At 42.0% G+C, this 24,533-nt stretch overlaps 1 protein-coding gene across 1 annotated transcript; it reads left to right on the top strand.

Moving 5' to 3' along the window:
• Positions 1-10,667: 10,667 nt before the first annotated feature.
• On the top strand, positions 10,668-11,963 carry LOC105249928 (peritrophin-1). Its single transcript, XM_011255728.3, has 2 exons — positions 10,668-10,810; positions 11,018-11,963. The coding sequence occupies exons 1-2, from the start codon at positions 10,804-10,806 to the stop codon at positions 11,773-11,775; spliced, it is 765 nt and encodes a 254-aa protein (XP_011254030.1). The 5' UTR covers positions 10,668-10,803; the 3' UTR covers positions 11,776-11,963.
• Positions 11,964-24,533: the final 12,570 nt, after the last annotated feature.

Here is a 24,533-nt window from a genome sequence, read left to right as displayed (position 1 = left end):
ATGTACATACCTGCCTGCCTGATTACGTCGACTGATAACGCTATGCGGCCATTTCGGTACAATGAAATGGCGGATGACCGCGGGGGCCACATTGCCGATGTCGAAATCGGCCGATTGAATGATCACACGTCGCGCACGTGCATTCACGTTCATCGCTAATTTAAAAAGCTCCTCACGAATAATCCTACAATACGTTATGTCGGCCGGTTAATGAATTTTTTTTTTTCATTTCGTCACTTGTATATTAAAATTTTTAATTTGTGTCGAATATATTAACTCGCGTATGCTCCCTTGAATCTTTAAATTTTCGAGAACGGCCGACTCTTAACGGCCGACGTTAATAAATATAAAATGTATAATGTATGAAAAAATTATAATACTAAATATATTCCGTAAAAAGAGTTTAAATGTCAAAGTTTTGAAAATTTATTTAAATAGCAATGACGATTGCGATAAAAAATCATTTTTCTCCTAAACTAAAAATGCCTTTGCGTTCGAGGGACTGGACAAACGATCGGCGTAGGATATGTCACGTATTATAGACAGGCACGTTTCATATTTACCTGCTTGATTACGCCAAACCGACGCCGACACAATGAAATGGCGGACGGCCACGGTGATCGTTACCGACGTAGGCTACCGGATATCGTCGAGACAGCTCGGTATCCGGATACAAGGTCATTTCTGAATCGATACGTTAATGTAAACCACGTGTCCGTGATACGATATGGCCTACTTTATGCGCAAGAGAGCGTTAAACAAACTAATGTGCTAAGTAATACGACGATAATTTCCGGTGAGACTGTTCGCCGAATCAATACGTTTCGCTCCAGGAAAATCTATTTTACTTGCTATAAGATATTAAAAGTATGCAAAGTATTATAAAACAGTTATTGCGACCATTGTAACGAATATTATAAATTGTAAATAAATGACCAGACTCGCCAGTATAAATGTGAGATAAATTTTAAAAGATTTTATAGCGCGATAGTAATTAATATTTGAGTCAATTACGACGCTCCAAATCGGAGCTATTTTAATTATAGAAAATTTCAAGATGCGCCGTATCGGCGAAAAGAAGAACGTCGAGGCTGAAACTGACAGTTTTATAAGCGAAACAACTTAAATTGCTGATCGAAACTATCCAATCTAACTGTGGTACAATCAACAAAATCTGATTGCAATACATATGTTGGTTAACAGCTCGACTAGCAGCTAGTTAGAAGAGGAGGAGGGGGGAATATCTGACCCCATTGTTTGATAAATACCTATCCTATAACTATGCGAGATACAAGCCAAACTCTGTTCATTGTATGGCTATCGAGTCACTTTATTAACCCGTGCGAGTGTTTTACCCTCGTGAAAAATCGCGCCGTTGTTTTGCGTCACCGATATTAATACGATACTAGTAACGCGTGTTACTTTGCACAGCCTAACAATGAATATTGTTTCGCCCCGAGATTTGTTTCCAGGACAATGTGAACCGCAAGAGTTCATGAATATTCTCACGAAAAAGAGTTCTTACGGGAAAAGAGAGAGAGAGAGAGAGAAGAAAAGTTCGTTGCATAACGAGTTGGAAACTTTTGGAAAGTTTCGAAAGGGTCTCTCCCGTGACTAGATATTTAGCGAATACGTATGATGTGGATTGTGAAAAAAAATTACAGAAAAGTAGACTATAAAATATATCGTACGCGCATTGACAATTTATGGGTTTTTTCCGCTATTCATTTATCAGATTTGTTCCATGGAATTTAGCACATCATTGATCCTACGGTAATCGGTCGCTAATAAATCTTCGTCGCGCGTACACGTGACACTAAATGTCATGTCGTCCGGATATCAGTCACATTCAGAAAATATTGCGCGAACCGTTGTCTGTTACATAACGATCTCGTGTTTTAATTTACGCCGCGTGTTCAATCACTGCCAAGTGCGTCCCTGATCGATCCGCAAATTTATTCGACAATCGAGATCTCGTCGTCTCGCGTGAAGTCCCGTAGCTTAATCGTCTTCCCTTATCGCGTATTCCCGAAGAGACCATCCATTAATTTGACTTTCTCAGGGAAATAAGCTCCGATCGTAAAATTGGCGAGAATATCGCGGGAAGGGAGAAGGAGACGCGACAGTATCTACCGGGTGTACCTCTCGTTAAACTCCCGAGTGTTTCGGCCCGGTGAGAATTTGGTCGGCCGTGAATTCCCGGAAACGCGTATACCGACGATTAACGAGAAAATTCGATGAAATCGTAAATTCGTTCGTTCGTGCCTCTCGTCCCCCTACCTCGTCGCCCCTCCGGTCGCGCGAATAAATGGCTGACTGTATTTTCGCCCACGCACACACGTGCGCGCAATTATAAACGCGCGCGTACACGCGTCCACACAAGCGCACCGCGCGGCGCGAGAGAAAATATCTGGCATGGCGCGCCCAACGCCACCCGGGAGCAGTAAAATTTGCTAAACGATGTAAATAATGGATGGGAACAGTTGGACAGTTTTCAGTTATTTTCCTCGCGCGGGCATAATTCAACCGAAATTTATTGCCGCTGCTCAATTACGCAAAATATTGTCAAAAAACGCGGTGACCACACCGGGCACCAACCCTCGCCTCTCTCTCCCTCCTCTCTATTGTGCCATTTCGTTAAAAGCGCCGAGAGCTCTCGCATCGCCGACCGCCAACTTCTCATTGAGCGTGTTCCGATCGCGTACTACCGTTCGCGTACACACGAGAATGCATCTCGCTTAATTGCCGTTAATTATCGCTCGTGTAACAATACATCACCACGCGGTGATCACTCTAAAGATGTAGTCAAACGTGATGCATGAACGTGACTAACGCGGTATACGTGTCTCTCGCTGTTTAAATAAATACTCGCTAACTTGTTTCAATTTTTCCTGATTTTTCAACACAAACATGTATAAAAATAACGTGTATTTAAAAATGAAAAGGAGGAAAGGTAAGAGAGAAAAAGAAAAAGATGTTTCGGACGCCAGCTTGACAGTTTTTCGTGCAAAATCATCACGAGAGAATTCCGGAACCATAGAAACCGGAAAGCCGGCGGGAGAAAAAAAACTGCCAGCAAACAAATCCGTCCTGCATTTTTTATCCGTGCAACTTGAACGTAAAACTCACGTTGCGTTGTAAAAACGTGAAGCTCGAAAAAAAAGAGAAAGCGAGAGAGAGAGAGAGAGAAAGAGAGAGGAAGAGAAGTAATCGGGAGATGAAAATTCTGCGAACTCGTTATACATTTTCCAGCTTCGTCGTTACATTGAATTTAAACGGATCCCGCAATTTTCGCCCACGCTCGACACACATTTCATTAAAAACCAACGTCTCGCGCGTCCTACTTGTTTCTTTTTCGTCGAATTGTACTTTGAAACTCGTCGGGAACGCACGAGTTTTACATCGCCGAGCTCTTTCGGGATACGTGTATAAATGCCGTACCACGGTCACGTTCGAACCGACCATTTCGCGTTCGATCAGTCTTCCATCGACCGAGCTTTTCGCGCCTTCGACCTCCGCCATTGTTTCTCCGCGCTAGCAGCGGCCGAGAGGGTACTTTGTACGCGCGCGAGATGTGAATCCCGAGTGGAAATCACGAAAGTCCCGCCGTCGGCGCCCCTTCTAATCTGGTCTCCCAGGTTGGGTTTCGCCGTTGGGTTCTCGTCAAGAAGCGCGCGGAGAAGAAGACAGCGACGAGAGAACTCAACCATCGGCCGAGAAGGGTGAGAGCCGGTTTCTCCCAAGGGTGCAAACGAAAGAGGAAGACGGAAAGAGAGAGATAGACAGAGAGAAAAGCCGCGCGAGGGCGGGACGAGATACGGCGGGGGACGATAGTAGGGTCTAGAGAACGAGGGTCGCGAGGGGCGGGAGGGAGGTGAGGACAGGAGGCGGTTTAAAGGGTAGCGAGCGTCTCGACAAAAGCAACCCTCTTAAAGTTCGCCCTACGCTCTGCCTACCAATGCGACTTCGAATCCCGCGACTCCGCGTGCCAGATTCCCTTGAAAGAGCGTCCCAAGAGCAAGAGAAAAGCCACGATACCGCGGATCGAAAACGAGATGCGCCCACACACATGCACGCAACATACACACACGCGCGCGCGAAATATGCTATTGAGATAAACGATAAATCAAACAAGTATGTCTCTAACGAAAATTGTACAATTATAAAATGAGCAGAGAATAAATTAACTCATCAGCTAAACTCGATGCGATTTATTATCGTAGATAAATTTCGAGATAATTATCAGTGAATCGCAAAATGTTTCTTTTTTTCGTACAGCTCAGACTTTTTACCGAGCAAATGATCCACGCTGCAGGAAACAACTCTCGGAGGAGTCGGGTAGTATGTCGTCGGTCTAATCTGGGACGCAGCGCGAAAGCAAACCCTAATCCAGCTTATCCAGAAAGTAATTTTGAGTCCTTTGAAAGAGCGGTCCCTCGCGCGACCGAATCCCGAAAGAAATCACAACTGCGAACGAGGAGAGACGAGAGTGAGAAGGGGTGGGAGAGGAGATCGCGAAACCCGTGACTCTTCCATAGGGCGCCGATTACTCGAGACGAAGAAGAACTGGCAAAGATACGAAAACTTTCCTTCGTTCGTGGGATTCTGGCTATCAGCGCGTGCATCGCCTGTTCCTCGTGATTCCGCTCGAGAAAATTAGCGAGGGAGAAGAGAGGAAAGAGAGAAAAATCCCGGGAGATTTCCGACAGCGATAAGACGATAAAGTCTCCGCAAAAGGAAAAATTAAGCGATACGAGTGCTTAAACCCTTCTTTGATTTTCAGAAGACCAGTACACGGACTGTTTCAGACTTGTCGTTAAACCGTAGATTTTTTTTAGAGCGTAAATACGATAACGGGGATTGTTAATTGTAAATCGTTGCTTTCTAAGTGATTAGTCGAACAATCATGACGTGAAATGGTAGAATGATAAAAAGACTTGTAATCTTTCTCTCTATATTTATTTGCAATATCTTTCGATATAAGTCACTAAATATCTTAACATACAAAATATTGCAAAGATAAACTCCGCATTTGATATTAAGATAATGAATAAAATAAATTCAATTATCCATCTTCTAATTCACGTAAATTTTTAGCCTCTAGCGCTATATAAATTAAAAATTATCGATGTAACAGCTCTGAAACAAGCATCTTAGTTTTCGACTACATTGTCCGCAAAGTTAGAAAGTGAGTGAGTTCGATATAACACGCTAACATGTACAATTTTAATCGATTAGTATTTTTCCAAAATTATTTCCTTGAAAATACAGAGATTAAAAAATTGATTTTATTATTATTATTAAAGACATCGGTGATCATTCAATATTCGATGGTAACATTACCACAAGCCGACACTCGAGACACCGACGTAATTCGCGTAACGTTCTTTGCGTAAGTCTAGCCTATCCGATTTCACGGAAAGTCTACTGAAAAGATGAAATACTAGAGGCTCTTGTTCTACGACGGTGAAAGAGAGAGTAAGAGCGAAAGCAAGAGAGAAAAAGAGAAAGAAAGAGAGAGAGAGAGACTACGAGACGAAGAATTTTATCGTGCTTTAAGGAAGTGAGATCGGTAAACTGATGGTGAGATACGCGAGGAATGCTCATCATCCGATTGATTTGTGATTATCGATCGGCGAGATAAACACTACTTGTTTCGTAGTAAAATATGCATGAATAACAATATTGCATAGACAATATTTAATCAGCTGATCTGATAAAGTAAGCACGATACGCATTTCTTATGTGCCATTTAATTTAATCTTAATAATTTTTAATTAATAATTTATACTCATTTATATATAATCATCAAAGCCTATTATATATAATCTAAGATTCTTAATCTTTTGGAACTTTTATAAGCTATAAAATTATCATCTTTTAGAATATAATCCAAATAGCGAATGCGTGAAACGCTAAACTAATCCAAATCTTATCAAAACTCAATTCAGCAAAATACTCTTCAGATAACTTGCGCAATCGTGATGAACCTTGGACGCTTAAAATCTGATACAATCGACACGATTTTAGTTTATGTACTTTTATCTCTGAGTCATATTAAATTATTGATAATAGAATTGTTTCGATGACTGAATCATTCAAGCAATTCAAAAATATCTTGCGTGAATTTCAAATCATTACGAAATTGTAAATTACATATATCTAAACAATTTGCGATTATTAATTCAGATAAAATAACGAAATATAGACCGATTATAAGAAGGAAGCACACAAGATTTAGTTCTTCTCATTTGCAATTAATCTTTCCTTGAATTTTTTTTTGACTTCTTTTCTAAGCTATTTGAACAATCGGGCATCGGAAACTGATCAAATTTAAAACTCAAAACGTCTGAATTTTTTTTCGAGTTAGCCACACATACTTGAATAAAAAAAACCCGGTAATGTATCGACATGTTGGCTAGCAACAATGAGAATATGTGGAATCGAAATGGCAAATTATCAGCAATCAATGAGTCAGGAGGGAGAGACGCGGACCGCGATCGACATTAGCAAACGCGAAACGGAGAGAGAACGCGCGCCCGCGCAAGACAGAGACAGAGAGAATGCATTCTGCATCGGGACATTTCGAGAATACTCGAAATGCATTGTCATTCGGGGTGCTATCCTTGGTCCAGCACCTCGGCGACTCGAAACAACCTCCTCGCCGCGATGCTACGTGTGTGTCGCGCCAACACCCCGTTACGAGGATCGCATTCGCGATGTCAATGGATGAGCAAATTGATCAAACGCGACACGATTCGATTCGCACGCGCGTACAATTTTCTCACCTGATCGACGAATTCGATACAATCTCGATAAATCATATCGATCTCATGACATTTGATTCGTAAACATTAAGTTGATAAGCGGAACTCGATCTGTTTTATAATATTTCTCGAGACACGGATTTTAAGATAATACGAACTCGACGGGTTTCGCGTATTCGAGCTTTGAAGAGCCGCCGTTCAGATCCGTGTATCTCCGCGCATCGCGGATCACCCGGTAGAATTTTCCGTAAGCACGCGTACAGCTATTACCTAACTCTCTCTCTTTCTCTCTCTCTTGCGTACATAGACGGGATAGCCGGTGTCGGGCGCGTATATACTCGGCCCGCAGTTACGTATCTGCGGAAGCCCGCCGCGCCGGTTGGTCGGGGCGGATAGGTAGGCACCGTATTATATACGTAGCGAGGGCTGGAGGGTCCTCACCGCCGCAACATTACGCTGATTGCCTGAATTATCCGCAACCAGCCCGCCTGGTGCTCTCCGCTGTATGTACGTACGAGCTCGTCCGCGCGGGTATATAACCGCACGATGGCATACATATGTGCCTTGTACTCGCACCTTTACATACCTCAACTGGCTGTGTATATACATATGTATTATACATACACGTGTATATATATATATATATATATATATATATATATATATATATATATGTGTGTGTACGGAAGCGCTCATGTACGCGCACTCGCGCGCGCGCGCATCTCCGCTCGCGTTCGCGAGCTACGCGCGCGAACTCGCGCGTGCTTCGCGACACGTGTGTACGTGTACGTGTAATAGACGGCGGCGTGGAGATAGATACGCAATGTACGTATGTACGCGCGAACCACGCCTCTCCCCAAGCGTGCACCTGTGTATCGTCACGCTCTTGGGACGAGGTTCACGTGGAGAAAATTGAAAACGGGCGCTGCGCGCGAGCGCGGAAGACGATAGCGCGATATATTCATGAAGGTGGAATAATGAATCGAGACGAGAGAAGCATATATGCGTATCCTCGGCGCGGCATGCGCGTTATCTGCCGTACCGGCAAACCGCTGCGAATCGATCGCTTTATTTTTTAGCGCAGTTCGACGTGCCGAGAAACTTGAATCGCTCCGATATGCCCCAGCGAGAAGTTTAGTAGACACTAAGGGCCTAGCAGCTCCGCTCTAGCAGTATGAAAAATTGATGATTTTTAATTTGAACTTTTTTTCTGAAAAATATTAGAAATTGATTTTTTTTTACGTTTTATATTGTCATTGATATTTAAACGCCACTCGGTATTTTTAAATCTTGGATATTTAACTTTCTTCTCGTTCGTTCGAAATGTATATTAAATGTTAATTTTTTAAATTCCCTCTCTTAGATTAGATTCAGCATTTTCCGAAATATAAAATTAGAACTGAATTTTTCCAGACAATTACACAAAGAGCATGTGCACACCGTCAAACCATGCATTTTTGAATAAAAAAATAGATAAATATTCAAGAATTAAAAATATTGGCATACTGTTTAAACATCAATAAAAACATATGTAAAATGAATAAAAAATCAATTTCTATTATTCTTCCTAAAAAAATTCCTAAAAATGAATAATCTTTCATACTACTATAGTAGATTAGTCTTGTAACTTTCTGAAATGCAATATTCACATAAACATTTCTTTTTCTTTAAAAGTATCTTTTTTATAATTAATTAACATGATCGTCTCTCCTTAATTTCTCTCACAATTGTCGCTATCGGTCAATTAGTAAGAAAAAAATTTTTGTTTACTGTCCTCGTAATATTTACGATGTTAAAGATGAGCATTAATAAAAATACAATCATTATAATCTCGAGCAAAAGATTAATAGATGAATCTACGGAGGCCAGATGACTCTAACATAGCCATGAATTCGTTTTGGCTACAGCGCAAACTTGCAATGGAATAACGAAGGGAATGCAAGGGCATACGGAAGGGTTAAGGACGCGTATCATACCACTTGATTAATGTACTTCACCCGTGCACATCCGTCTATGTCTGCGCGATCCTGTCTACACGCGGATGGCTCGTACACGCATGTCATTTGTTAGTTAATGCCGTGATGGAGAGCGAAGCAACATGCACATGGTAGCAATAGAACGCACGCCGAGATGTATGCAAAAATTTACGATAGCGGACAGGATTAAAAATGTATTGCGATCTTTCTTTTTGATAAATTGTGCAATTTTGTCGAAGAAAAATCAAGCGATATTATCGAAATCCATTACGAATGAATACTCGCGAGAATCAGAGAAATCTGAATCTTTCATTCAAACATTTAGTATTTAATATAAGTGTCTTGTAAAATGGTCATGTAATCTATGAACTTTATGAAATCTATGAAAATTTGGAGTTTGGAAGAGTACTCGTCATATTAATAATTCAGATAAAGAGATTTGTCGATTGATCTTGATTCGCAATCAATCCGTCAGTCGGGAGTACCTTTTCTTACATATAATTTATTAATTTCAACACTTTCATGCACTTTATATCTGTTGCAAAAAAATATCGGTATCTGAAGAAAAAAGTCTTGATAACTTTCACGTTCTTTCAAATTTTTGCTGATTGATGTAATAGCTTCAAATAATCGATCATCGTCGTCATATTTATTAAGTCTAAATTTTATCAGGTGGAAACTGAACCTTACATCGAGTCGAATACAGATTACAAGATATCAAAGATATCTTAGCGTTAATTTTATTGATAAGCAGCTTGAGTGGGCAAAGAGGTTCTTACTAATTTTTTTATTAAGTTCACGTATATTAATAACGCAATATATTATGATAAAATCTATTACGTGTTCCACATGTACTTTTATGGAAAGGGAGAAAAACTTGTAATATATATTTTACTTTCACTTTTAATAGAATTTGATTTCAACGTTATTCATTTATCATTATCATTAATTTATCGTTTTTTAAATGCACATAATTACTAATTGAATAATAAAACGAGAGATAATCACGCGACAAAAATTACAAAAATATTTATTAATTTCATTATTCTATTGTAGTTGTTGGATATTAAAATGAAATACATATTTTATGCTAATTCGATGCCATTCTATTTTTGAATTATTATTTTTACTGACGTATTTTTTTTCGTATATCATGTTCATTCAAATTATTGGATAACATGTATTGTGATTGAAGATTGAATGAGATAATTTTACATAAAATTTCAAGGCTTTAATTAATAATAAAAAATTATGATATAATTTTTATTTATCGTTTAATAACTATAATTGCAGATTCAATATTTTTGTTCATTTCTAAACTCAAAGTCGAATATATATTTTTAATTAATAAAATGGCTTTTACATTTTTAAATTGTAAGATTGTATAAGCTTTTTGTCTCGATATAAAATTTTTACTAATTTAGATATGAGAATATTACATTGTTTATATTGTTTTTTTAGTGATTAAACGGTTAAAGGTTCCAATTTTAAATCGAGCTTTAATGATAAAGCATTTTACCAGTTTCAATTATTATCTAACCAAAAATCATGTATTGAAAAAGTTAGCTTGTTGCTTTATTAACTTATTAAAAGTCTTTTATCGCAATAGCATGTAAACATAAGGCATGTTTGATTTAAATCAAACTCAGCGATAAAAACACGCAATGATAAAAAAACTAGTTATGATTCTGCAATCTTCTGCATCATAGTAAAATCTATCGATTTTCGTACTGTTACAATCACGCAAATATTGTTCATAGCTCGTAGCTGAAATCTGACGCACTCTGGCGCAGAAACTTTTTCGCGAAACAATGTGATAGATAATCTTCTTTTCCGACCAAACGAGAAAAGCATATCTTCAATAGATATCATCTGTCCTTGCGTGTTTCGTGATAACGCGATGCATATTTATAAAAGCCGATCCGCCCGATTTTCAGTCAATCACGTATTTAAACGGATCGAAGAAGTGTTGACAGAATCAACGATACGCGTTCTCTTCTTCTCAAGTACAAAGGATCTCAAGAATCAAGTAGACTCAAGGATCAAGTAGACGATAGGTGATGAAGGGTAAGTTTTAAAATACTTAACAAATTTTTCTACGATAAAACTATAAAGTAAATCGATCATATATGTAATCATGCTTCGTGGAAGCTTTTTATCTAAAATTTATGTGAAATAATTGACAGCTTTTTTCGATTGTGAAACAAAAATCGATTAAATTGCCATTCCACTATACGACGACTGATGTTTGACGACAATTTTTATTCAATACAGGGATATACGTAGTCGCCGTTGCCTTTTTGGCATCTTGGAGCGTATGTGTCGCAAATCAATCATCTGTTGAGAAGACAAAACCTCAGGACGAAATTTTTAGGAAATGCCCATATCCGGATATAAATCCGAAAAATACTACAACCAACATTGCGCATGAAAGCGACTGCACCAAGTTTTACAAATGTCTCTTGGGTAGAGGAACCGAGCAAGAATGTCCCTTGATGTGGAAAGATGATCCAGTAAAAAGACTGCATTACAACAGAGCCCTTCAAGTCTGCGATTGGCCGTGGGAGGCCGGTTGTGAAATCTGTCCTCCAAAGGATGACAATGGCAATTATCCGCCAGAATCTTGGATAGCAGATCCAGAATCTTCAAGTTGTAGATCATACATCATATGTAGAGAAGATGGTCGACAGGTGTCTGGTACTTGTCCAAGAGGTACGTGCTTCAGTCGCACATGTCAGGGATGTGTTACGAATCGAGCGAATGGAAACTGTAAAAACGATACTTCTCCTGGAATCTCGACAACAAGCACTTCTCCTGAAATCTCGACAACCCCGACAACTTCGACCACATCGGGTCTTAAATGTGAAACCGGAAATCGAAAAAAACATGATTGCGACTGCGCCAAGTTTTATCAGTGTTACGGTAATGAGGATTGGATCCTACAACATTGCGATGGCGGTCTACATTTCAGTGCCACAGCGTTGGAATGCCAGGAACCAGACATAGCCAAATGCCTGAAACCAGAGAATTAAAAAATCCGACGGTTATCCGCCAAGCCTCTTTCCAAGAATAAATGACGTCACACGAGTGTGGTCGCAAATTTACAAGCCAATATAGAAAAAAAGATACATTGTTTAATTATCCTTCAAAGAGAATAAAGATGTAGAACCACTCGAAAAATGTAAAATGCACGAATAAAAATGTCACTGAGATGATTAGACGTAGGCCATCATCAATCTCGAAGCATACAAAGTTGAAAGTAGTGATGAGTACGAAGAATAAAATTATGCGTGCTTGCTAAAATTGTATTATTATATTTGTAAGAGTAGATTAGTTTCTCCTAAGATATTTTAATAAATCTATTAATATAAAATGTATTGTTTCTATTTACTCGCTTATCTCATTTGCCAATTCAAATCCTTGAAATACATACATCAATATATAATTAGATATATAATTATTACAACTACTTTATTATATATCTATAACTCAGATACAAATTTTAAAACGATAGAAACAGTATTATACGATAATCTACAGCACACACACAAAAATAAGTAAAGATTTCAATCATTTTCAGTAACATAATCGCAATGTCAGCAAATATACGTTATAGATTGTTACGTTATCGATAAAAATCGATTCATGCAGATTGTGAAAAATAAATCGATATTACCACTCGAAATTTCCATTTCCCAGATTAATCACCACAAATATCTTATCACTTAATATCTAAATACGCATCTAATCGTAAGTATTTGCGTATCATAAAAGATAACGACAAAGAAGCTGGCAAAAAAATTCCGCCGCATTTCGATTCTGGTGACACAGTGACACGGAGCCTATCAGCCGAAACCTTCTATTCGACGGCCGTTTCTGATAAATAGAACGTTGTACCGGGAACACTGTCGCGAGTCCCGACAATGGCCCGCCGGAAGATCGGGGCAGCTTTAATTTCCCCCCGTAGTTCCTGGCAATTACCGCGTGGCGCGGCCCGATAGCCATCTCTATCTCCGACCACAATGCCACCAGTTCCGACGCACCCCGTTCCTTGCCACCTTGCCAACAATTTATTCCCTCCCCCCCTCCGGACCGACGACGATTTTTCTCGTCTCGACGTGATACACGAACTGTCTTATATCCCTGCGATCGATCGCGCGAAATGATCGAGAAGGAAATCTGGTTTACTTAGAGTATCGAGAAATTATATTCTCGTAACTTTATGCGGTGTCTTTGTCAATTGTCGCTTTTATGAAAGAATATAAGGTTCATCATAGATTATGAGCTTATATTACATAAGAATTGATTGGGTAATCGATAATAGACAGCTTATGCAAACATTACTTGCTTGTGGAGAAACTTGACTTTTCTGTCGCAGCGTGAAACAATCGGATGAGTCCGATAGAGTTTATGAATATTGCGCGATTAGTTCTTTCCGAAACTATGTTACTCATTTGTGTGTGTGTGCGCGCGCGCGGGGGGGGGGGGGGGAGCGGGAGAGACGGAGAAAGGGGGTGCACGTGCGAAACGGTACGCGCCGAGAGTTGGTTCGGGTATTTAACAACTCGTGGCCGAACTTCTTCGAGGAGTTCGTAAATGGTGCGGGACGATTGGAGCGCGACTGCTTAAGTTCGGTCACCGGGGAAAGAAGGAGGAAAGGGTGCGCGGAGGGAGAAGCTCTTTCTCCCTTTCTCTCTTTCTCTCGCGGCAACATTATCGTGTTTTAATTTAACTTGCAGCTGCACTTTAATTAGACTTTGGCTGAATGAGGAGACGACGCTCGACGGGCAAAGCGAATAAGTACTGGCAAGTAAACGGGAGGCGAAGCGCGAGCGAACTCTATTCCTCATCCATTTCCCTGTCCCTTGGCGATCCCCTCCGGCCCCTCGCCCCTCTCCTTCCTCATCCATCTACGGTTAGACAGAAAATTCGAGCGATAAGGAAAGAGCGCGGCGGAAAAGGAAGGTAATTGGCCAATGCCGACAATACGGCCGGCAACGTCGCTTCTACTTAATTTTTCTTCTCTCCGCGACTTCACTTTGTAATAAGAAAGATATTCTTTGAGGTACACATCTTCAACGCGATTATACGCAAGAAATCTGTATAATTTCCTCGAGGCATTTTCGAAAATTATCGCGCTTCTCTCCAGCTTCATAATCCTCGAGAGGTTCGCGCGATCAGTTTTTTTCCATTTCTTTTTTTTACTTCAAATTTAATTAACATAATTATCATTTAACGCGACGCTTCATAATTTTCAATTAAATATTCCATGTAGATAGTTAAAAAGCTCGCATTTTCTTAAATATTGAAAATTATCGTTTCGTCACATTTATTTCCCTCATATTTTTATTCTTTAACGCAAGATATACCGTTAGATCAAAGTTTCAGGGAACGTCGAAGCAGTCTGTCGTTTTCCAAACGTCTCGAAAAAACACTTCGTCGCACTTCCGACGTAACGGCATTTCCGCTCAGCCATTCAACCGTCGATATTACTTCGGTCGCTCGCGCGAGCGTGAGACGCCAGCTACTTTCTACAGTCGCACATTCTCCGCGAGGAACTCGCAACGCGAAACGCAATAAATCTCCGGGCTCTCTTCTCTCTGCTCGTCTGCGACGTTTCGCGAAATAATGACGATATAGCGAAGCCATGGACTCGTGCGAGTCGGTTTTCAATGGCGCCCCTCATCTCGCGCGCCCCGGTGTCTCTTCGCGCTTAATGAACGCCGAAACTGTCGCGAAGCCTCGCCAATGCCTGAGCGGCGCCTTTTCTGCCCCCTCCTCCCTCTCATCCATTTTCCATGCTCGTCGATTCTCCCAGCTTCGCCAACAATCGCGACAACGGCGGGTCTTCGTACTTTGACGGTCGACATCAAAGGCAATCGCGAAGTCTTATCGCGACCCCGCGATCATTCGACCGAGGGATTAAACGGACTGATCGAATTCGGCCGATAAAGTTCTCACGCGCGTCATCGCGGTTGAAATGATTCGACCTTTTCGAAAAATCTCGAGAATCTCTATATTATCAATATTATGAAAAATTGGCTAATATGCGCGTCAACGCGTTCCTTTCCCCCTGAGATAAATCGTAAGAGAAGTCATAGAGAAACGTCATTTCGGAACGATGCATCTTCGCGCACATCGTGCCATTCTCATCTTCAATTGTCCATCCACGATGTTCCAAGAGCGTTCAACATTTCTCCTTCGGTCTTCTTATTCCTTTTTTTTCCGCGAGATTCTTGCTCTAATACTACCTTCGTTCTTCCACTGAGAACCTCTGTTCCAGGTCGAGAGCACTTATTCGGGCCATAACTCCCGCGCGCGCGTTTCTGCCCTCCATTTCTGCCATCCCGCCCTCATAAATATACGAGACGAGGCAAGGAAGAGGAGCAGCTCGACGAAGGGGGAAGGGCGACAGCAGCGGGAAGGGTATACGAGAACGGCAAAGTCACAGAAGCAGGCGGCGGATGCGGAATCCGGGACTTTAAAACAAATATATCGCGCGTAAATCCAGCGTGGATGTAACTAAGTCTCTCTCTTGCCGGGATCCCTGGATGTATCTCCCCAACGGGGGTCGTCGCGAGACGACGCGAGGAAAGAGAGCGGAGCAAATCGCCGACGTTTTGCTTTACATATTTCCCGCGGAATTGTCTCTGTCGTGCCGAGAGGGGAGCTGGAGGCAACCCGTCAGATGGAATACAGTAAAGTAACACAAAACGGGAGATTTAAAATCCCATATTTCTTTCTCCTCCTCTTACAGAAATCTCGTATTATGGAAACTATTAAGTCTCGTTGCAGTTTAACTATCTTTGCATTTTTTCCTCTTGTAATTTTTCGGACATTTTACATTTAAAGCGCTTCATGAACCAACACGACGGGAAAATAATTGCCTCTCAGGCGAGACCTTCCTCGCTGGAAACGATTCGTGAACCTCGTGGCAGACCGAGCGTACATATCCCGTGGGCGAGTACGAGGATTCATGAATACCAAAGTATTTGCCAAGCGCGTACCGATGACGCGGAAGAGTCCCGCGAACAATTCTACCCGCGTTTTGCTACTAAAAAAAAACGCACGTGCCTGCAAGTATGCACAGAGTGTACCAAAAATTTCGCATTTTATAGAAAATAAAAAAGACTTCAAAAAGATAAATTCGAGAGTCTTTCAATATCATCATAGGACGCACTGTTTATTAATTATTTTCTTGATGACTCTAGCGTGACATAAAATTATGACGCCAAGAAAATTATGGATAATTAAGATGACGAAAACTATTCGTCGAGGATCTTTAATCTTTAACAATTGCTGAAATAATCATTCTTCTTCTAGGATTGGATTACTTGATAATTTCGCGCGCATCAAGTGTCTCCGATACACCCTGTATACGATGCGCATTCAGTACGCGCCGTGCATGAAGCCGGGCAAGGTTCCCCGCGGGCTTAATACGGTATGCACGTCTGTCGCTCGCAAGCTCGACCCTATGCGGGCACGAATCCGCTACCAACTAATATTCCACGAGAGGGCCCTGGGCTACGTGCCTAGACTGGGAAAACTCGCTAGATCCGCCGAGGCCCGTTCCTAATATCGAGCAGTCGATTCCGAGCTGCTATACGTTAGAGATCGGACAAAGGCTTGGGTAATTGCTTCCCTCCTCCCTCACCTAGTTCACGTTTGCTATCGAGTTGCGATAGATTCGTCGTCGACGATTAAAGTCGAATGCGATACCGTGAATACGACGAATAGGTGAGATAAGACCGTCCGATTTGGCGAATAATTAAATTATTTTGTAGATGTAGACGATCGTGAGCCGCGTTTGCGTTGTCATCGTCGCGATCGATGCGCTTTCCGCTCTAATTAATATAATATAATCATCATGAATTTCTCTACATACGCGGGTTAAAAAGAAAAGAGAACTTCTTTATCGAAAAATATTTGATTTAATTCATTTGTCGCAATTTCGTATTATATGCGGATATTTTTTTCAAAATTATAATAAAATAGAATAATTTAAATATAGAATGATAAGATCGACATCACGTTAAAATATCATGTTTTTCAAGCTGTACAGATTATTTATGCACGATTACTGTAATAATCAAAGTACAAAATTCATAACATTTTAAAAAAGATTCAAGGAAATAAACTTTCTGTTGCTTATTCTCGAATAAAAATGTGACGAAGGGAAAAACGAATGAGTCGCGGGTTAATCGATATCCGTTGACGATCATAACGATCGTTATTTAATTCTGCGTAGATGGTCGCGCGTAACGCCCGCGAATAAAAAGCCGCGCATCGCATGCAATGCGATCGACAATGGTCACCCAAAGTTCGTTTGCGTCCCTGTTTGCTGGTAACGGATGGTTTTGAAGCTGCCACCGTCGAGGGTGGTTTGGGGGTGGCGGTGGTAGTGACTGGTGGCGGTGTGGAATTGGGAGGAGGGCGTCACAATGGCAAAGCAAAGAACAAAGCCTATCCATGGGTAATTCGAAATTCGTAGCGCTCTCTCTGTGCCTCGTACGTAATTAACGGTAACCTCGTGTTCGAAGCCGATTAAAAAAGAGAGACAGAGACAGAAAAGGACGCCATATAATTGTACGTCGAAGCGAGCGCATCTCGATGCCGCTGTTGATGATCTTTGGAGGGAGTCGGAACTAACGAAAGATCGACATCCGCTTGCGAATCGAGATTACACGACAAACGTAAACGAAAATGGTGTGTACTTTCTCGGCAAGTTATTTGCAAGTTGTTTGCGTTCTTATTTGTCATCAAAGTATCTGTCGTTCAGCTGTTAAATCAGTTGCATGGTATCGTCTGTTCAATTTTAAATGTATTCGCATTTTAAAATTCCATGTTTTCAGATGTCTATTAAATAAGCCGGTCAAACTATCCGTCTACGTTTTTAAACAGGTATCTTTAAGTAGCCGATACTTCAATTAAATATTATTAAGCGAAAGAGGAAAATCGAAGAAGCTGATAAATATTCATCGAGTGATTTCTCGCAATTAAATTTGCGTCTGTTGACGGCGGGACGAGAAGAACGTGGACAAGAGAAAATGAGCAAATAAAATGAGAACGGCGCATTACACTTTGGGACGAAAAAAAAAAAAACACGCGGGCACAAAATCCGCCGGAATAATTGCCGAAATATTCTAGGCACGCGGACGAAAAGACGGAGGAGAAGGAAGATAGAGGGCAGAGAGAAGTGGGGCGGATAGAGCGGAATGGAGGCGCTGAGGAAGGAGATGAAAAATAGGAGAAACAAAGAGAAACAACGGCACAAGGGGAGGGCAAACCCGGGTTTCCTCTTGCGATCGAGACAGCGAAGGAAAGAAGGGGAAAGAGGGACGAAGAGGACGAGATAGTGGGAGTGCCCAAGATGGCGCCACGAAGGAGGCTGTAGGAGGTGAGAGAGAACCATGGACACGCGGGCACGGTGGGTAGTAGGGTGAAAGATAAATGACGTGTCCACCGCTACAACCACCACCATCTCGCGTCAACGTCGCTGCCACCAACAACGCTTCTCGCGCGGGAACGCGCGAGAAGAGCGGAAAGAAGACGCGGGAAGACGACGAGAGAAAGCTTCCATTAAACATAAGCTGCTCCGTTCGCGTTCACGTTACATTCACTGAGAATTTCCCGAACTTCTATTTCGACCGCTCGTCGGGTTTTCTCGCTTTTCCAGATGTCCGACTGATGATCCGTGGAACTAAGATTCGCGTTCTTCCAAGGCGCGATTACATTCACATTTCGTGAAAATAATTCTGAGATTCTCGAGTATTTTATATAAAGATTTCATTGATGCAACTGAAATATTTATATTACAATTGATCTCTCTCGATTCAACGATCGTTAACAATTGTTACAACCATCATTCATTAATTATAAATTATATTTCCTTAAAAATTAGAATAAATAAATATCTTGACAATTAGATGTCGGAAAAAATACATCTAAAATTTCATGAAATATTGAAATATTTGAAATCATGAAATATTTATTAAAATTTGATCAGCAAAGTACGTCGATGATGAGACCTAGAAGCTTTGGAGCGAGGTCCTTCAAATGCGAGGGGGATGATTTTACGAGTTGGCACTGCGAATTTGAGGGCGAGAATCGGCGAGAAGACGAACATCCCCACAGCACTCTCTCTTTCTCTTTCTCTCTCTCTCTCGTCATTCCAACGTTATGAACTATCGGAAGACACATTAGCGCAAATCTGCGAGAGCGATAATTCGACGTAACATCGGCCGATGTGGAAGGTCGGCGAAGAAGAGACGGTGCGACGAAGGAGATGATACAGAGAGAACGTGGGGAGGGCAGCGGGTAGAACGCGTCGCCGGGGCGTCAAATTATTCCGCGATTAATAATCCGCGCGTTACACGCGTGATCGGGTCTTTATCGCTGCGCCTGCCGCGTCGCCTCTCTCTAGCCCGCCTTCCTTCCTTCCTGGCAACCAACCCCCGAAGGTATCAATGCTCGTGGTACGTCAACGCGATTGTCCTTGTGTGTCGGGGAGCATTTATCGCTTCGTGGAACGTGTATAGATCGATTGCGCGACGCGGTCCTTTAATGAGACGCATCGCGACAACGCGCGTCCAGACGGTTTCGATATTCAATTAGCCGGTGATCCATAATTTGTTTTCAATATACATGTATCGCATAATTTTAACGAATTCTTAGTTTTTACTTCACTTTTCAATCTTTAATATAAAATCCTTATGTTAGATCGAGGCATCCAGAGTTGGTCTTTAAAACTTTATTACTATTTATCGACATGAATTAAATTTTTTAATGAAAATTAAATGAATGCAATTTTTAATAGAAAAATCACTGATAAATTCGCCTCAATTTATCCCACTAATATTCATTATTACACATATTTATTTTCTGTCTTTTAATAGCCGACTATTGTCAAATATTCGGTAGACTATTGCGTCAACTACTTCTCGCAATCATCCATGCATAATAAGTGACGTTCGCATCCGGATCGCGCCGTATTCCGGATATCCCAACTTATTTCACCTTTCGAGAATGCGGTCTTTTTAAGTCCGCATTTCGACGACGACACAAAGGCGAACCCATTGAACGGAAGTTGGCCACGTACGCGTTCCGTACGTCATCATTCTCGCACGGGCCGTATTGTACAAGGAAGAATACGCGCGTCCACGTGGGTGTGCAAAAGGGTGATATCATCCCCATTAATGCGATGCAGGCGCGATGATCCGAGAGCAATATACGCCGCTCTCTCTTTCTCTCTCTCTCTCTCTCACTCTCATATATCGTCGTCATCCCCTCGAACCCCAGGCGGCAGGGTAACCTAGGCAGGACCCCCCTCCGGGCACCCGGGACACCGCGATATTACTTGTTTTATTGAAGCATAAGATCCGCTTCCTCCGACACGGTCCTCCGGCGTTTCCTCTCTTCTAGGATTGACGGCCGAGATTTCATGCGGAGAGAAAAAAATTATTTCGCCGGATATACTTAGAAGCGAAAAGCCGGAAAGTGTCGTGTCTCCCGTGGGCGAAACAATCCCCAATTCTGCCCGACCACGATATACGAAACAGATTGCGATGATGGAGTCTCTGCACTTTGGGGGAAGGAAAGAGAGAGAGTGAGAGAGGGAGGGGGCGAATATATCCATGTTTTGTGGAAAACTGAGCCGATTGGAATAATTTAACAGCCGTATCTCGTATTCGGCAGCTGCGCCGGCTTGTGTATCTATAATCGATGCGGCTGGCCAGATGAATATTTTCTTTACATGATTACGTGTACATAAATATATATACCATAAGTCTAAATTATGCACTTCAATGCTGCTATACTAGACTTTTTTTTTAATTATTTTTTTTTAGAAATTATTTAATATATCTCTTATTGATTATATTGCTCCGACAAAAGATTCTATGAAAGAGAGTATTATGTAGAAAATTATACAGAGTTGAATAAAATTTTTACAAGTATACAAGAGCGTATATATTTGAAATATTTATAGCGCATATATTTTGAATATTTATCGGTAATATTCAAATTCAGCAAATCCGTCCAGAGCTCGCGCGCAGTTTCGACAAAATGGCGAGAACGGGACGGGAAAGAGAGAAAGATGAAGGACGGGGGGGTGGTCGCGGGAAATGAGAAGCGCGCAACCGGATGCGAGCGAGCGCGACAGAGGAAACCGCGTCGCAGGCCAGAAAGAGAGAAGTCTACTAAATTTATCAGCGGTCATCCGAGGGCGGAACCGAGGCCGGGGACAAATTCCATCGCGAGCGTCGCCCTCTTTCGCGAACGAGCACACGGAACGTTAGCCGGCGCGGGAGAGGGCGGCGGTCGGGGGTGAATGGTTGGCCGGCGACCGAGCCGTTACGCTCCCCTTTCCTCCCTCGCCACCTCCTCCTCCTCACCCTCGCTCTCCTTCGTTCGTCGCGACCCGGCGTAAGTCATTGCGGCTGACCGGAAGTCACGGGATCACCGGAACTCGGGATATTTATGCGAGCGCACCCACCGACCGGAGCATTACCCGTAATAAGGAAATTGCGAATTTATTACAGGAGTCCTCCACCACCGCCGTCCGATTCCTCGGCGCGTTGTCGGCGCGCTACCGGCTTCCCCTCCCCCCTTGCCCTCCCCCCGATCACCCTCTTCTTCTTCCTCTTCTTCGATATTGTCGACCGTCGAGTCGAAGGGGGTCCGGGTCCGAGAGTTATTTCGGCTTTTATGGATCGAGATCGCCATGGGTCATCCGGCAACATTCCAGATGACGGGGAAAAAAGCTGCGACAAGAGCGGGTGTAGCGAGAGAGAACGAGCGAAATTGATTATTCGAGCTCTGTTGGCTACCGCGTAATCCATATCGTTCCTTTCCAACTATCGTAAAAATATCTCGCGATAACGGCAGATAAAAGATTTGGAATGCATAGAGATAAATTCGAAATTCTATTTCAAGTTATACGAGAATTATTACCTACAATCTAAAATGACAACAACAGTTTCAACTGTAAACAATTCTCAAATCATTCTCCGAATAAAATTATATAGAATGAAACATTAAAATTTTTCGTCCTCGTAAAATGATATCGTTATCCGTTGTTTCCTATTCAGTTTATAAAAAATAAACGCATCAATAGACAAAAATGATTAATTATTTATGTGTTTGCATGTGAAATATATTTCCAACGGCAATATACAATACCCTAGCCTGCACGAGATAAAGCAAGTCCTACACATCGTCCCACATGTGACAACCGTGCTATAAATGAGATTACATTTCGAGCGACGCGTGTGAGCGGCGTTCGTTTCGGTCAAGCGTTATGTCAAAATTCGCATAGCTCTCGACATGCAAAATTCAAGGCGTTTAGTACATTATGAAGTAGCTTTATTAAATCATGATGCGTTAATGAATTAATTTATGGATATTAAAACAGTCTAATACTAAATAAAAGCACATTATGTTGCGACCGTTGTAAATTTAATCAAGCAACGAATTAATATCGTCGACATTAAGTATGCAAGAGAGCTAATAACAATATGATTATAATAATTATTATTGTTATCATTGTTATTAAGTACTGCAAAAAGTACTTTCACAAAGAGCGAACCCAGCCCGTCCAGCGCGTAACCTTCCATTGTGCGTTTTCCGAAGCATAACTCGCGCCCGCGTCAATTTTCGCGTCGATGAGATCCGCGACAACACCGGGAGGTGTAAATCCACGAGAGAGAGAAAAAAAGAAGCGTGTCACGGGACCTGGATACTGTGAGCGAAAGCAACGGGGGACTATTAGCACACATCATCGACAGTCGGGCCGCTGCTCGTGATGCGCCGGCATTGTTGTGCCCGGTTGAGCGTTGGCAGGAGGCGTGGTTCCGCGATAATTCATTCTTGATTGCGTGTCTGATACATACGATCCGTAATTATACCGCTGTGCCATGTGCATACGCCCGCCGTTCTCGAAATCATTCGGGAAAACAGCCGGGAACGAGGCCGCTCGTTCTCTTCGCGCGCGTTGTTCTGTTTCCGCCAATATTTTTTTATTTTCAGGTATTATAGATAGATTTCGTGTTCGAGCAGTCTCGTAAGTTTAAATCGCTGCCATGATTTACAGATAAAAGGAGAGCGCTATAAAGTCGAAATATTGCCGGCAATATTCGTTTTCTTTTACAAAGGGACGAGCATCGTAAATCGAGACGAGAATATTTCTAAATATACACATACATGTATATATATATATATATATATATATATATATATATATATATGTTTATATTCGAAAATGATGAGATAGCCTCAAAGTTTGCTTTTAGTGGTTCAATGATGTTCTATCGGAAAGATAGGGAGGTGATAGTCACGCGGATCTCGGCCGCGAGAAGAACATGTGCGCGAGGCCAGGCGAGACGAGACGAGACGAGAAGCGAGAAGAGAAGCGGCCAAGGTGAAAGAGTCAGGAGAGTTATTGATGATGCACGGACACGGACACCGCCGGATACTGGATACTAACGTAACTCCCGTTTCATCCATCAAGCTAAGGGATTCGGCTTAATATCCCCGATGACCGCGAACGTGGCTCTGCATCTCTAATTCGTCGCCCCCGCCTCTTACCTCTCACGGGCATCATCTCTCATCGCCTTCTTTTCTTTCTCTCTTTTCGTTGTGTTTCTCCTCCGCTTTTTCTTACCGGACCGCCCGGTCCGGAGTCCTTGACGTGCCGAAGACGGGATTCCTGCGGCCTAAGCGTCGAATAATTGGGTGAAATATTAGCGGCCCCCCTAATGTCGTCGCGCTACTAAAAAAAGTCGCTCTCCGAATGCTCTTTCTTTCTTCCTCTCTAGAAGATGAGAACGAAATATTATGCAGAGATTACGATGATGCTTGGTTAAAGTGTCGATCGATCCGTTGGACGAAGACGCGGCGCAAAATTGAAACCGACATAAAAGTCAATACGCATGCATGAGAGAAACTTTGACGTTTCTCCATAATTTAAAACAATTTTTCGTGCCTCGAAAATATTTAACTAAACAAGAGTTCTCTCTTTCTCTCTTTTTCCGAAATATCTTGCATAGATTAATATTATTAACTCGTTCATTTCAACATCCAAATACAAAGCAAGTAGATGTATATTTTGACAGAATCTTGCGGATCTAACTTACGACGCTTTTAAAACAAACGACACGATTGACATGGCGCGTAATTTCGTTTCACAACGCGGTCATTCCCAGCGACCACCCCCGCGCGCAAAGTTTGCGCAGCCTCGGGGGTAGGCCGGTCCCCGAAGAATTTCCGCCCTATAAACTTCAAATCCAATCTGCGCCGCGGTATATCGAGCGAACGCCAAACGTGTGGTCCTAGCAAAATATTGGACCTACGTATACGTGTGTACGTATCGGCACCGGCCGCCAAACGACGATGGGCGACCACTTTGTATGGATTTGTATCGCGAACACACGCATATACGCGTACGGACACGCGCGCGCGTACCATGAAATCCCCATAGGCTGTTTGGCCGTATCGGCGAGGCGGTATTATATAAGCTTGATTGGCAACGGTAAACGTTTGCTATTGCTGTTGCAGATTTTGGTCAGCATACCCGATCGCTTTACCAACGGCAATCCGCCAGTCTCCAAGATCCCTCGAGATCGATCAACGAGCAGAAATTGATCGTGGGTCATCGATATAGCTCTCATCATTGATTATCTTGAAAATTATGCAATAGTGTGGCAAAACAGAGATAGAAACTCTCTGTTTAAAAACTGCCATCTTTAGCTCTAGCTCTGAAAGATGGATCATTACTTAAGCTAAATAATAAAAT

The sequence above is a fragment of the Camponotus floridanus genome, unplaced genomic scaffold (assembly GCF_003227725.1).
Source record: "Camponotus floridanus strain SB8 unplaced genomic scaffold, Cflo_v7.5 scaffold20, whole genome shotgun sequence".
NCBI classification, from domain to species: Eukaryota; Metazoa; Arthropoda; class Insecta; order Hymenoptera; family Formicidae; genus Camponotus; species Camponotus floridanus.
Note: the sequence above shows the minus strand (reverse complement) of the source record. Positions and strands in the feature narration are given on the sequence as shown.